At 43.7% G+C, this 13,724-nt stretch overlaps 1 protein-coding gene across 20 annotated transcripts in view; it reads left to right on the top strand.

Moving 5' to 3' along the window:
- The window catches only part of dlg2 (discs, large homolog 2), a 168,143-nt gene that overhangs the window by 98,885 nt on the left and 55,534 nt on the right, over positions 1-13,724 (top strand). The window contains exon 1 of one of the 20 annotated variants that reach the window (XM_079356331.1): positions 4,709-5,587. The exons of the other annotated variants lie outside the window; for them this stretch is intronic. Coding sequence (XP_079212457.1) covers positions 5,255-5,587 — 333 coding nt within the window. The 5' untranslated portion in view covers positions 4,709-5,254. Of the gene's footprint in view, positions 1-4,708; positions 5,588-13,724 lie in introns of those variants that run through there. 20 annotated transcript variants of the gene reach the window in all.

Raw genomic sequence — 13,724 nt, 5'->3', positions numbered from 1 at the left:
AAATACAATACTGTACATTTTGTCCAGCAGATATGCATTTTATATTAAATATAAAATAATGTGAAAAGTACCGGTCTTGATATCTAAATGTGATTAGTATAATAGTCTTTTGGTTGCATATTGTCACATTGATCAGGGAAACGTACCTGCTCTGAAAATAGCTGAGTGAAAGCATCTGATTGGAGTCTAAAGGAAATTATATGCAGACTAAAGGCACATATTAGTGCTACTCTTTAATTGTCCTATATATAATACACTCAGCTCTCACACTTTCCATACATTACAGCATGACACTGTGACTTGTCTGATTTACAAAGATGTGCTGCCAGTCAGTCAAGCCCAAAGCTTGGCATTTGAACTCCAAGTGCCCCCATGTGGCAAGAACGATGTAGTGCACAACATGTTTCCGTATCACTGATCTGAAGTGACTGTGTACAGTATTTGGCACAGTATCAGTTCATAGCCAGCAAAAGAAGGTTCTTATTTTTCTTTGACAAATTCAGGGTGTACGACAAATAACAGCATGTGTCACATCTTATGGGAACTAAAGCTGAAGTCATACAGTATGTGACTATCGGACAGATGCAGTTCTTTAGATGGCTGGATCAATGAGTATCCAATTGATAATTATTGGTCTTTGAACATATCTGTGAACGTTTTTATGTGAGGTTGAACGGTCATATTACCTCCTTTATACCGCTGTTCAGTGTTTATTGTGAAACAATCATTAAAACAATTATTTGATTATCTCTTATTAAATGAATGATGAATGAATGAAAAGACAGCTGATACTGTATGTCAAAAGCAGAGGACGGAAATCAACCATTTCAGCTATTAAGTGTTCCAAGCACGACTGCTCCTCCTCGGTGAGGCGAAGATTGTGTTCCCTGGAGACTGATGCCTGAGTGGCAGAGAGCTGCTCAATCATCGTGCACAGACGCACTAAATGACCTGTCAGATTTTGATTGGCTCATCTCAAATAGGTGTTAAGGGTCAAATGATATCAGATATCTGACAATGAAAGCGGAACACACGCAAGAACACTATAGAACACAGTCCCACTGCAGCCATGTTCCTGTAACGTTGACTCTCAGGGAAGCTCAAATGTTTTTTTGTTTGTTTGTTTGTTTTAGTTGTTTTTAGGTTGTAAGAATCTGGTAACTTTAAAAAAAATATATATTTCTTTGCGATTGAAAGCAATTAGAAAGACAATGGAAACAGAAGAAACAGAGAGAGATCGACCATGTTTGATCTCAAGTATCATCTCAAGTATGTATTCTAACCTCTGTGAGGAGGGGAAACAAACATGGCAGAATCCCTGTGTTTCTTGTAGTTTTTCTTTAACACCATGAAACACTACGCAAACCTTAGAATGCACAGACAGCCTGTGAAGGGGATCGTTCACTTAAGGCTACTTTACGTTTTATCTATCTTAACAGAAACTCCAGACCGGAGTGGATTTCAATGCACTTCACTGTTTGACCTTAAAGCGAGCAACTCTGGGATTCATCATCACATTTGCTGTTATCATTTCTTGTCTGCAATTCAGTCCTTGTGCCAAAGCTCTCCCACCCTCTCTCTCCCTCTCTCACTACATCCTTATAATACTTTCACAATTCATTTAATATTTAGCACACTCATGTCTTGTGTTTGCGTGCGATTAACATGCCTAAGTACTCATAATATTCAGTCATGTGACTGACGTGGAGGCCCGGAGGGCAAATAAAGCGAAGGAAGATGACAGCCACCATTAAAAACTATGTGGAGCTGCAGCACTCGCTTGTTAATTAAAAAGTATTTTCAAAACGACGCATATTAACATCGCTTGACAACCGCTGCAAAAAAGATAAACATATTAAGCCCCTTATACTGCACCCCAAGCCTTTTCAATCATTAAAAGCAGCAGTGTCCTTGCCAGGATGTCTTAATATGTTTCCATATATTAAGAGGACAATTCTTACACAGCCGCCAGGATGTCTACGAAGGTATGGAGACCTTTATGGGTTTTTTTATGTACAGTATCAGGGTCAATACTGCTGCTGTTTGGGAAGGCAAGAAATTGATCGCCTTAGGTAAGAGTTAATACTGATACAGAGAGAGAGACGGGTAAGATTTAATACTGATACAGAGAAAGAGACGGGTAAGATTTAATACTGATACAGAGAAAGAGACGGGTAAGATTTAATACTGATACAGAGAGAGAGAGACGGGTAAGAGTTAAGACTGATACAGAGAGAGAGAGACGGGTAAGATTTAATACTGATACAGAGAGAGAGACGGGTAAGATTTAATACTGATACAGAGAGAGAGACGGGTAAGATTTAATACTGATACAGAGAAAGAGACGGGTAAGATTTAATACTGATACAGAGAGAGAGACGGGTAAGATTTAATACTGATACAGAGAGAGAGAGCGGTAAGAGTTAATACTGATACAGAGAGAGAGACGGGTAAGATTTAATACTGATACAGAGAGAGAGAGACGGGTAAGAGTTAAGACTGATACAGAGAGAGAGAGACGGGTAAGATTTAATACTGATACAGAGAGAGAGACGGGTAAGATTTAATACTGATACAGAGAGAGAGACGGGTAAGAGTTAATACTGATACAGAGAGAGAGACGGGTAAGATTTAATACTGATACAGAGAGAGAGAGAGACGGGTAAGAGTTAATACTGATACAGAGAGAGAGACAGGTAAGAGTTCAAATACTCAGTCAGTATTGCTGTTGTTGTGTAGTGAAAGCTTCAATGATGACCACATTAAATTGTTGCTTAAACTGAATATATATGTTAACAGTTTGCCTGAAAATGATGAACCTATTTAACTAATAAAATACAACACCGTCATTATTTATCTTTAAAAAAAATCAAAAACCCCTCAGATCATGTAAACAGCTTGAAATGTTTCTTTTCCAGGTCTGTGTGGGGATAGTATTGTTTTTAAAAAGGTAGCTTACGTCTATCCTTCAAAACAATATATAATGTATATCCCCAAATAGTGAGTTTCTGGTTTAAACTAAGGAACTTTAAGGTGAATCCTCCCATTATGTTAAAATCTGGTTGAGCAAGAGTGAAGTTAAGACCATGTTATTACTGGGCGGCGGATGTGGCTCAGTAGTAGAGTTGTCATTGTCTCTCAACCGGAAGGTTGTGGGTTTCGATCCCCAGCTGCTGCAGCCACACTTTGGGCAAGACTCTTGGCCCGACTGGCTCCCACTGCTTCGGCGGCATATGAATGGGATTACTAGTCTCCGAGTTCCGAATCTTGGCACTAGTAAGAGATGTGACAACATTTTTTCTCCTTTACAAAAATAAAGACAATTTCATACGTAACATCAAACATAAAGAATAAAGGAACAAAAGTGTTTAAAGTTCAACAATTACTGAATGTTAAACACCATCTCATCCAAAACACAGAAAACCAGCAGTGCAACAACAATAATGAAAATTTGATAGACGAAAATAGAGTTCTGCGTTTGTTGATATTTGTATTATTTCTACTGACTACCATTCATTGCCATGTTTAGGCTGCATGCTCAGCTCTCTCCTACTCTATGAAGGCTGGCTGTTCACTGCCTCTGTCAGCTGATGAGGTATTATTCGTCATCATCACCGTATGTTTTGGGGCTGGACCGTTAAATGAAAACGCCTACACACACACACTACAGCATCACGTAACAGTGCATGTAATGTTAGAAAAGAGGGTGGAGGAAGAACCATTTACTCTCTCTCTCTCTCCACAGCTAAACCTCTTATTGAAGTTGAAGGAATTGTCACGATGTCAGAATGCAAATCAAATGTAGGTTTGTGGGTTTCCAACTCAGTGAAGCACTCAGCGTTATTTCCTTTTTTTTTTTTTTCTTTTTTTTTACATCAATGATGATGTTGATGCCAAAGCAGCTGGATGTTTTAGCATCATTTGGTCTCAGCTGAAAGCACTGTGACCTTGATTCCATCTGATGGAGAAAGTGGGGGAGGTGGGCGCTAAGGAATTCAGTTTCTGGTCAAATTGAGAAAGCATTTCCAGCAATATAAATGCATAAATGCACATTTTCTCGTGTCACCATGCTCCTCAGCTATATTGGATTTCAAAAGTTTGGCTCACTGGCGTTGTAGGTTGGGTTGACTGCTGCCCTTTAGCAATCTGGTTTTCTTTGTTTTCAGTGCAAATTTAGAATTTAAATCCTGCCAAGGGACTGCAGATGTAAACTAGCTCTAAGCTAACTCTGGTACATTGTAAACACTCAAATAATCCCCTTACAAATAAAAAAGTTAAAACTTTAAACCCTTTGCGAATGATGGATCTTTTGTTGTTAAGATTTCTTTAAAGTAGACATACAGTAGATCTTAGTCCAATGTTCATGTTCTGGTTTTGGTCTCCACCATAAAATGTGTGCACAGTCTTAACATGATTACGCTCTGTTTACTGGTCAGAGAAAACATCGTTTATGTTACATTGTAGCTATTGATCCATTAACAATATGAGAATAAAAAGACACATATAGTAAATAGTGGGTTCACAGTAAATACAGATCTGGGGTTATCTAGCTTTTTAGAATCCAGACCATTTAAACTTTAAATAAAGAGAAAACAACTTCTGGGAACTTTTCTCTTTGACCCTTCAGACAGACGCGCAATATCAGTGCAGGGATTTGTAGTTCAAGGCTCTGTTGCCTCCAATTCCCAGAAGCTCCAACATTAATTCTTTGTGACTGGAGGTGTGGATGCTGTCGAGCAGCTCTGCCAGTTTAGTAATTGACAGGCTGCCAGCCATTACACAGACATCTCTTTCTTTCTCTCGGTCCCTCCTTTTTTCACTCTCTTTTCTTATCTGTCTCTCTCCCATCATCCTCTTCTCTCACTTAGCTCTCTCCCTCCCTTTCTCTCTTTTCCCCCTCATCAACTAATCTCACTCTGTACCTCACTATCTCTCGCCAGTTCTTTCTCCCTCCCCTTTCATTCGCTCGCTCTCTCTTTCCCTGTCTCTCTCTCTCATTTATTGTTCTCTCCCTCCAGAAGCTCTTCCACTCACATCACACAATCGTACTCAGCCTATGTTGCCGACAAAGCTACAGCAGCCAGCCAGCCAGTCGCTTCATTCATCATTCATTTTCCAGAACTAGGGACTCGTACATCAGCAGCACAGGGTTTTGTGTTTGATGACTCCAGCAGTGAATCTACAGCAGAGGAACAAATCGAAGACAGCCACAAAGTGTTGAAGTGAGAAGAGGTTATTGTTGCGAGGCGGCAGCATGACTGCTTACCTAAGCAAACAGCGGAGTTGCTTTGCGGACTTCAATGGAGGGGGGGACTATGGGGAAGTGCCATGTTCCTTCAGCTTGCATCAGCAGCAGCCGAGGAGTCATCACCGCCTTCATCATCCAGGAAAACAGTATCATTATGGATCTGTCCCTGGTGGGGCCACTCTTCCCAGAAGGGGGGGGCAGCTGATGATGGACTGGCACTCAGAAAGCATGTCCTGCAGAAGCCCGAGCCGCATGGTGTCAGTAAGAGCCAAGGGGGGGAGCTGTGACTTGTGGCCCCCTGAGTGTGGCTGTGCGCAGAGCTGGCAGGACCCCTATCAGGTAACGCTGCCTTATTCAGAGCACTTCAGCATGAGGAGCAGCAAGCTGTCAGGCAGATATCAGTATTTTCACAACCAATACATGACATGTGGGGTGCAGGAGACAGAGACCTTTTTAATACATGACTTGCTGAGTTGCATCATTCAGAAAGTTAAGTGACTATAATGTAAGGTTGATATCAAACATGTTTCTTATCTAGGGTTGTTAAATAAAATAATAATAATTAAATTACGATTATTTGCTGAATTTCAACAGTTATCAATTTGTTTTGTTTTTTTAATGTCAAAACATAAAAAGTAGATATTTGTCATGAGAAGCAACTGGCCTCAATTTTTTAATCAAATGAACACAAAGAAATTTCCTAGCTGTATAATCTTGTCTTGAAGTTAGTTCTTTATATAAGTTGTATACGGGCAGTAGAAAAAAAGTGATTCCTCATTGACATCAATGTCAATTCCACATCTCTAGTTGCTGTCTTTGTGAGAAACATAGATATGGTTGAAGTTCTACGTTATACTCTTACTCTATATTTTGTACTGTCTTAGAGTAGTGGTGGGGCATGTCTTTTAGATCTTGGCTTTTAGTGCTGTCCTACAACAACTAAATCAACCTTCTGATAACCTCATTATGATGACACAGCCAAAGGTTATTGTTATTTCACATGATATCACATCCTTGTTTCATCCGCATAATAACACTGTAACCAGTTAAAAAATTTAGAATTACAGCGATGTATTCAGAGCAACAGAATGCAACACATTTTCTTTGTAGTGTCCTTGCTGCTTCCACATGAGCTCTCAAAGCTCTTAAACACACTACAGTCAAAGGAGCGACTGCCCATCACAGCAAATAGTGGCTTTGAGGAGTGTATTAGTGAAGTGTAAACTATTATTTTGAACATTTTCTGAAATACCAACTGGTCTTGTGTGATGTTCAATTTTTTCAGTGGGTCGACGGCTTTTTTGAAGATGATGCCAGGAGTTTTATTAGAACAGAGATCCTTTTTTGATACCTGAGCACCTTGAGAGGAAATTCAACTCAGTTCTGGAAGATGGCAGGCTTTCCTTTTTGGATTATTCAAGTCATTGGATCAGTTTTGCCAACCTAATTGACTTCCGTAAGAATTCAACTTAGGTGTCTTGAATTCAAATCAGGTCAGATATCAGTTAGAGAGCTTCAGTGTGTAAAACTTGAAATGTCGGAAATAGTGTGCATCAGTGTCGGCCAGAGACATTGTACGGTTCTGTGAAACATTCCGATATTGTAACTGACGTTTTTTAAACACATTTTTGTTTGATCTGTGACTAAACTAAGGTTTAGGTACCTTAGTACCTTTTGAATTTCCCTCAGGATCAATAAACTCTCTAACTATCTAAGACAGCTGAAGGTGTGCCGATTATCTATAGTGTACTTTCACATTGTTTGGGCAGGAAAAATCAAAGGTAGGCCAAAAAGAACGAAATTCCACATTACCACAAAGGTAAGCTAAATGGTGATTTCAAAGAAAGCAAACAATCATACTATGTGTGGAGAATTCCAAAGAGCTTCATATGTTAGCTTAAAAAAAAGTCCCAGAATTAATTGTGGGTGCCCGAGTTGCATTATTTAAACTGACAATGTGAGCAGTTATCTCACTGTTCCATGTGCCACAACATACATTTCACTTTTTGAATAAAAGAAAGCATCACCAATGAAAATAAATACAAATGATGGACTAACTCTTATGCAAATACTTACAGCTTATCTTGTGGATATGTTTGTTGTGCACAAACCCAGTGATTTCTAAATATAGAAAATTGAGGAAATTCTGATATCCCACATGAAATTGATTTCATGGGGGACTGAGGAGACCGAGTCTGCCCTGAGTTCATCTCAGCAGAAGTCAGAGTAATGAACCAAGCTGTTTATCTGTGTGAATTCACAGCACGTTCTGTTTAAAGGAGAGTAATACTAAGACAAAATGGGTTGTGGGAAGAGAAGGTAACAACAATGTCATTTTTTTGGTTTCAACTATTTGGAAAAAAACAACGTCTTAGTGAAGCCATTTGGGATGTGTATTTAACCACAGAGTGTGGCCCTTTTAAACAATGGCTTCTTCTTCATCTTAAATAAAATTGCTTCATGATCTTAACTGTCTTTTAAACCAGCTGTTGTAAACTGTCTTATTTTATTACTGGTGTTTACATTTATGTCTACATATACAGTCTATCTCTGTAGAAATGTCTCATTTTGGCCTTATCATTGATGTTTGATCTGTTTTTAAAGGTTCTACATAAATTATTATTATAATTATTGTTTTAAATTTACTGTAAAATATCTTCCATGTAAGTCGCACATGCATAAGAGACACAGCCTGTTTCAGAGGTCTCAGTGAGAAAAAAGGTTCCAACTGCCTGTTTTTATTTGTCGTACTAATGTAGATGAAAATCATGATTGTAGATTTCATTGCTGAGGTATGTGATTTGCAACCATAGCCAGGCAGAGTTACCTAATGCATGGCCAGGAGGAGGTAATGGGACACATTCATCATTTAGTCTACTAGTTTTTCTGTAGGCTGTAGCTGTATGAAATAAAATATCCTCTTAGGAGAACAATGAGAAGGAAGCATACTTGCCTAAATGTAATCAAGGAACCCATGAGCAGTCTTCAGCTGCCCTGACCTATTTGGATCTGTATGTGGCTTATACAAAAGTACATGAAAACATATTTGAAAGCTGTTCACTTGATCTTATATGTACATAAATCAAACGGCTAGAGGGGTTTGTCTTGTGTCTGTTTTAGGATGATAACTGTTAAGATCAAATAATCACAATCATATTTTTTATGAAAAGTGAATGGTAAATGAACTTGAGCTTTTCTAGTCTTCTGATCACTCAAATTGCTTTTAAACACACCTAATCATTCACACACTTTTATGTTGTAAATATTTTAAATAGGACCCCAGGAAGACTAGCTGCCACTAAATCCTTTTGTTCCTTTGAAGAGCAGGACCATGACCATGTCGCCCAGGAGTCTGATAAAGGCCAGTCTGACATTTAGGAACTTTCTTTAATTTCTCTGGGGTTTTTTGTCTTTGAAAAGTTCCTTTAACATTATTTTCCTTTGCTACACTTAAACAGATAAGTCACTATTGTCATGACCGACTCAAAGGCCATGGCAAATAGATGGGAGAGACAGCCAAAAACACTCAATTAACTACGGTAAATTATTTACAAAGAATATGAATTAATTTACAAAAGGAAATAAGTATGGATATCAGCAGTATCGAAAGTGTAAGTGAATGGGTGTGTGAAAGTGTATTGTGCATGTGTTAGATGAAGGAGAACGCAAAAGTAACAAAACAGTTAGCATGTAGAGAGTCTTCCAGAGTACACAGCTTTATTAATGAATGTGAAATGTGGACCTTCAAGTTTTGAACACAATGTCAGTCACATTTGAGGTGTCGTCACTCCTCTGACTGAGCTAATCCTGACCTGTCACTCACCTGCACATTTTCTGTCCTCTTCCTCTGACTCCTCTACTAAAGAAGCCACATCTCACATTCTGTAGATGACTATTCTTACATGGGAATTCTGTGAATTATTGATACACTCCCCTGTTTTCATCAACCACCATACATAGAGGTGCCATTGAATTATTGAGCTAAACCCGACTAGAGTGCAGGATTGACTGAAGAAATCACCCTAATCACTCCTGGTTTCACCTTATTGTTTTGGACACTTAATGCTAATCACTGCTCCTTTATGTTGCTGAGCACTTTAATGGCCCACTGTTTAATGACTGTACTCACACCTCTGGCACTACCTCAAACACTACTGTACATGCACATGTAACATAGGTTACAAGGTGTAACCATGGTTCTCTGAGTGAAGAGACTATCTCTCCACTACATATTTCATATGTATGGGGCTGACCCACAGGGTCAGGTGACGTTGTGGACAATTAACTTTAAGACACTCCACCTGTGAGGTGGCTAATGACAGTATAAGAGCACCTGTGCACCACACTGTCACTGATTACATTTTTGATGGAACATATCTCCGTGTGGCCTCGAGCTGGAGAGATAGTCTCTTCACTCAGAGAACCATGGTTACACTTTGTAACCTACGTTCTCTATCGTATCGAGACTATCTCTCCACTACATATTTCATATGTATGGGGCTCTGTAAGACACACCACAAGGGGATAGAGCAGCACCCGCCCAAAACATGAACTGTGTGTCCATTGAACGAGACGTAGCCGCTACCAGTGCTCCAAGCAAAAGAACCACCACGTGGATGTCAATGAACTATATAAAAATATTCAAATATACACACCCCCCAGGCCAACAAGCACCGCTGACTGCCAGTCATTGCCTGATGCCAAGGTGCCTAATGCCACCAAGGCTAGCCTGCCCTGCAAGATGCTGAGGCTCGACTAGAGAGGTGAAGTCGCCACTCCGAACAGCCATGCCAGGCTAACGGAGAAGAGAAAGTAAAACATGACGCTATCGCTGGGCTTGACCAGCATCCGTCCGCTGAATGACTGCTTGCAGCCTCATTAATCTGGTAGAACCAAGCAAATGTAGACGGACCGGACCAAGTAGCAGTTGTGCTGATCTCACTCAGAGATACACCCTGCCACAATGCCTAGGAAGCTGCCATGCCCCTGGTAAAGTGTGCCGGCACCCACAGGGATCCCCTGTGCCCACATATGTCTGCTGGATAGCCTCTACAATCCAGTGGGAAGACCGGCATTTGACAAGGGTTTACCGAATACGCCGCCGTAAAACCGACAAATTAGCTGCCCATCGGTTCATCGGTGCCCTGTGCACAACACCTGTAGTGCCAGCACAGTACACACCAGTGAGTTTCTGTGCTCTTCTTTTCCTCTCTGCCCCTGGAGTAGAGAGCCGGAGCTCAAACCATTGACTCGACAGAGAGTCAGAAAGAACCTTGGGAAGAAAATGCTGGATACTGCCTGCACCATCTGGACCTGCCAAGGTCCACGAGAAGGGAGAGAGCCTGAAGCTCCTCACTTCGCCCGTCGGTGGCCAGCGCCATGACAGGGCAATCTGAAGGGCTAGCCACCTCAGTTGACCGAATCAAGGGCCTCGAACGGAGTCCGTTCCAGAGCCTTTACAACTAGCTCTAAACCAAGCCGGGAGAGCCGGTCTACAATAACAGCCCATATGACTTCCGGCCCCCATGAGGAATTGGGACAAAGCCACCAGCTTCCTCCACTTGGCATCAACCTATACGGGTTGTCTTGATAGCCGCCACCATTACTCGCTAGGGTGGAGGGCGACTTCCCTGCCTCCAGGAACTCCTGCAAACTGCAGACTCACTGGTGCCGAGCATGCCTGAGGATCCACCTGCTGTCCCCTGCACCCTGCCATAAGGACCCCTCTGTTACGATAGAGTGTCCTAGATGATGACGCACGAGCACCCTGCAGACTTTGGACCGTCGACTGTGACAGCCCTATGGCAAACAGTTTGGTCCTCTCATGGGCCATGCCCAGAGCTCCAGACCCCCAGGGGGGGTGGGGTGGGGGGGGATGGAACAGAGTTCTCTGTGCCTGTGACAGCAAATCCTGTCGCACTGGAACCTCCCACGGAGTCCCGTCCTGCAGTGGAGGGATATCCGCGAACCATGTCATGTAAGGCCACTAAGGGGGCCACTAAGGGGGTCACTAGGCCAAGCCTCATCTCCTCCATTCACACTCAGAGGTGGAAGGAGCATAAAGATGAGGGGAAAGCCTATAGCAGGGCCCTTGGCCATGTATGAGCCTGGGCGTCCACTTTGAGGTGGAGTGTCTTCCCAACCGAGAAGAACAGGAGATAGTGGGCTGATCTAACAGATCGACCGCTGCTTGTCCGAAGTGGTGCCAGATACCTGCCCCCACGAGAGGGTGTAGCCTCCAGCCTCCGGGGTCCGGAGGCCACACCCTGGGACAGCCGATCCCCTGCCAGAGTGTTACCCCTGGCACATGAGCTGCCCCCCAGGGACTGACCCCTGGGGTACGCCGGCGTGGGGACCCAAACTTTCCTCTGTCGGTTGATGTAGGCGGCTGTGGTCACACTGTCTGTCCTCAGCAGCACATGCTGACCATCTACCAGTGGAGGACCACCTGCAGCCATCTGATGATAAGCACGGGGCTTTGCAGACAGCTTCCTGGGCTCAATCCTAGCACCAGGAGACACCGCTGCACTGGGCACCTAGGAAAAAGGGCCAATAGCACACTGACCGACGATGTCATAAACCCCAGGAGGCGGAGACACCCACATGACCCCGGCTCCCGGTCTGAAAAGTGAGAGACATTCCCCCGAGGGTCACCTCTCTCTCCTGAGTCAATGTTAGTTATGCAGTCTGGGGAACCACCATTAGGCCCAGAACTACATTATTTGAGATGGCTTCAGTCTGCTTTAATTCTCCAGTTAAGATGCAGACCTAGGTGCTGTATGTGATCCCGGAGCGAGGACAAAGGAGCCTGATATTGCTCCACTGAATATGCACCCCCGAGCCAGTCATCCAAATAATTTACTTTACTTCCATGCACCAGGTAAGGTGTGGGGAGCCAGCGGGAGCCCAAATGGACGGACCTGAATTCGTATGTCCTGCTTCCCAATGCAATCTGAGGAACCGCCAATGCCCTTTCTAGATCGTAATCTGAAATTAGGCATACGTCAGATCAATGGCGATGAACCAATACCCTCTGCAGATGAACAGTTTCACCCTTGGGATGGTCAACCTCTTGCACGGTAAATGTCTGAGACATTTGTTTAACCTTCTCAGATCGAGAACGGGACGGAGAGTCCCATCCTTCTTGGAAATGAGAAGTACCGGAAATAAACCCCAGTTTGCTTGTTGCCTGGTGTAACAACTTGGATTGACTCTGTCCTTATCAGAGTAGAAATTCCATCCTGTAGCACAATCTTCAATATTGGCTTCACCCCTGTAAGGACAGCTGGATCCCCAGAGATCGGAGGACGGCGGGCAACTGGATATGCCGAGATCACCCAGGGGCCCGCCCAGTGTCCTCAAAGCCTGTAAGACGTGCACTAGCCATGCAGCGGCCAGCCAGACTCGGACAGACGTCCGGAGTGAGGCAAGGCTAAAGCTGTCATTTGACCCGGGCCCTCGTCCCCTGCCATGGTGGGCGTCCAAGGTAGCCCAGAGTCCCAGTTCCATTCCTGTATCGTGGCAGGGGGAGCTGTTGGACTGTCCCGCTTGCACCAGAAATTTATGTGGGCACAGCGACACGCTTCTTGGGCTGCTTTTAAAATAACCTTAGCACCTGGTCCCACCAGGGCTGAGGAGGCCGCTTTAGATCCTTGGGCTGCAAGGCAGACCGTGACCACCAAAAGTTGGCACCTCGCCCAGTGAGACGCTACACATGTCCCGGCCCTTTCATCAACTGTGCCTTCGTGACAGATGAAACAAGCTGTAGTTCGGATACAATGCTTTTCTCTCTCGCATATCATATCCGATGATACAGCGCCAATGTGGACCCTGTATTAGCCAGCTGCACCCGAACTGTGTACCTCAACTAGAGAGGCAGTCTGCCCTCCTCGGTTGGGCAGCTCTATTTCCATGGCACAGAGCCTGAAGGGACTGCTGGTGGAGTCAGGAAGCTGACAAGCCTGACTGTTGAAGACAGGAAGCTCTGAGTTTAATACGCAGCTCTGGACCAAGGTGTAGGTTACAAGGTGTAACCATGTTTCTCCACATGAGGACTGCCATAGCTGAACCAATGGTGGCAGTGCCAGACAGCCCACCTTCTTCTCGACCCTGCACAGCAGACAATCGGCTACTCTGGGATGAGAAATACAATGGTTCAACCCAGCCCTCAACGACTCCTCCACGTCTCGGAGGAGAGGCACCAGAGATAGCACCGGCTATGTTTTTGTACCCTCATAAACTGTGTGACAGCCTAATGCCTGGGCCGCCCCATCCGCTCTCTAAATAGGCAGAGCTTACTACCCCGGTCAACCTCTCAGTTGCCGGGGCAGCCTCCTTTTGCCATGGAGGAAGGTCGTCAACCAAGTGCCCTAGCACATCTATTTCGACCTCTTCCTCATCCTCATCCCCCACCGCCTCGCTCCTCCTGAGAGGGGGGACAGGAAGGGGATTCCTGGAGCCACCGCCAGGCTCCGCC

Source organism: Symphodus melops, assembly GCF_947650265.1.
Source record: "Symphodus melops genome assembly, chromosome: 11".
Lineage (NCBI taxonomy): Eukaryota > Metazoa > Chordata > Actinopteri > Labriformes > Labridae > Symphodus > Symphodus melops.
This window is presented reverse-complemented; position numbering and strand designations above follow the sequence as displayed.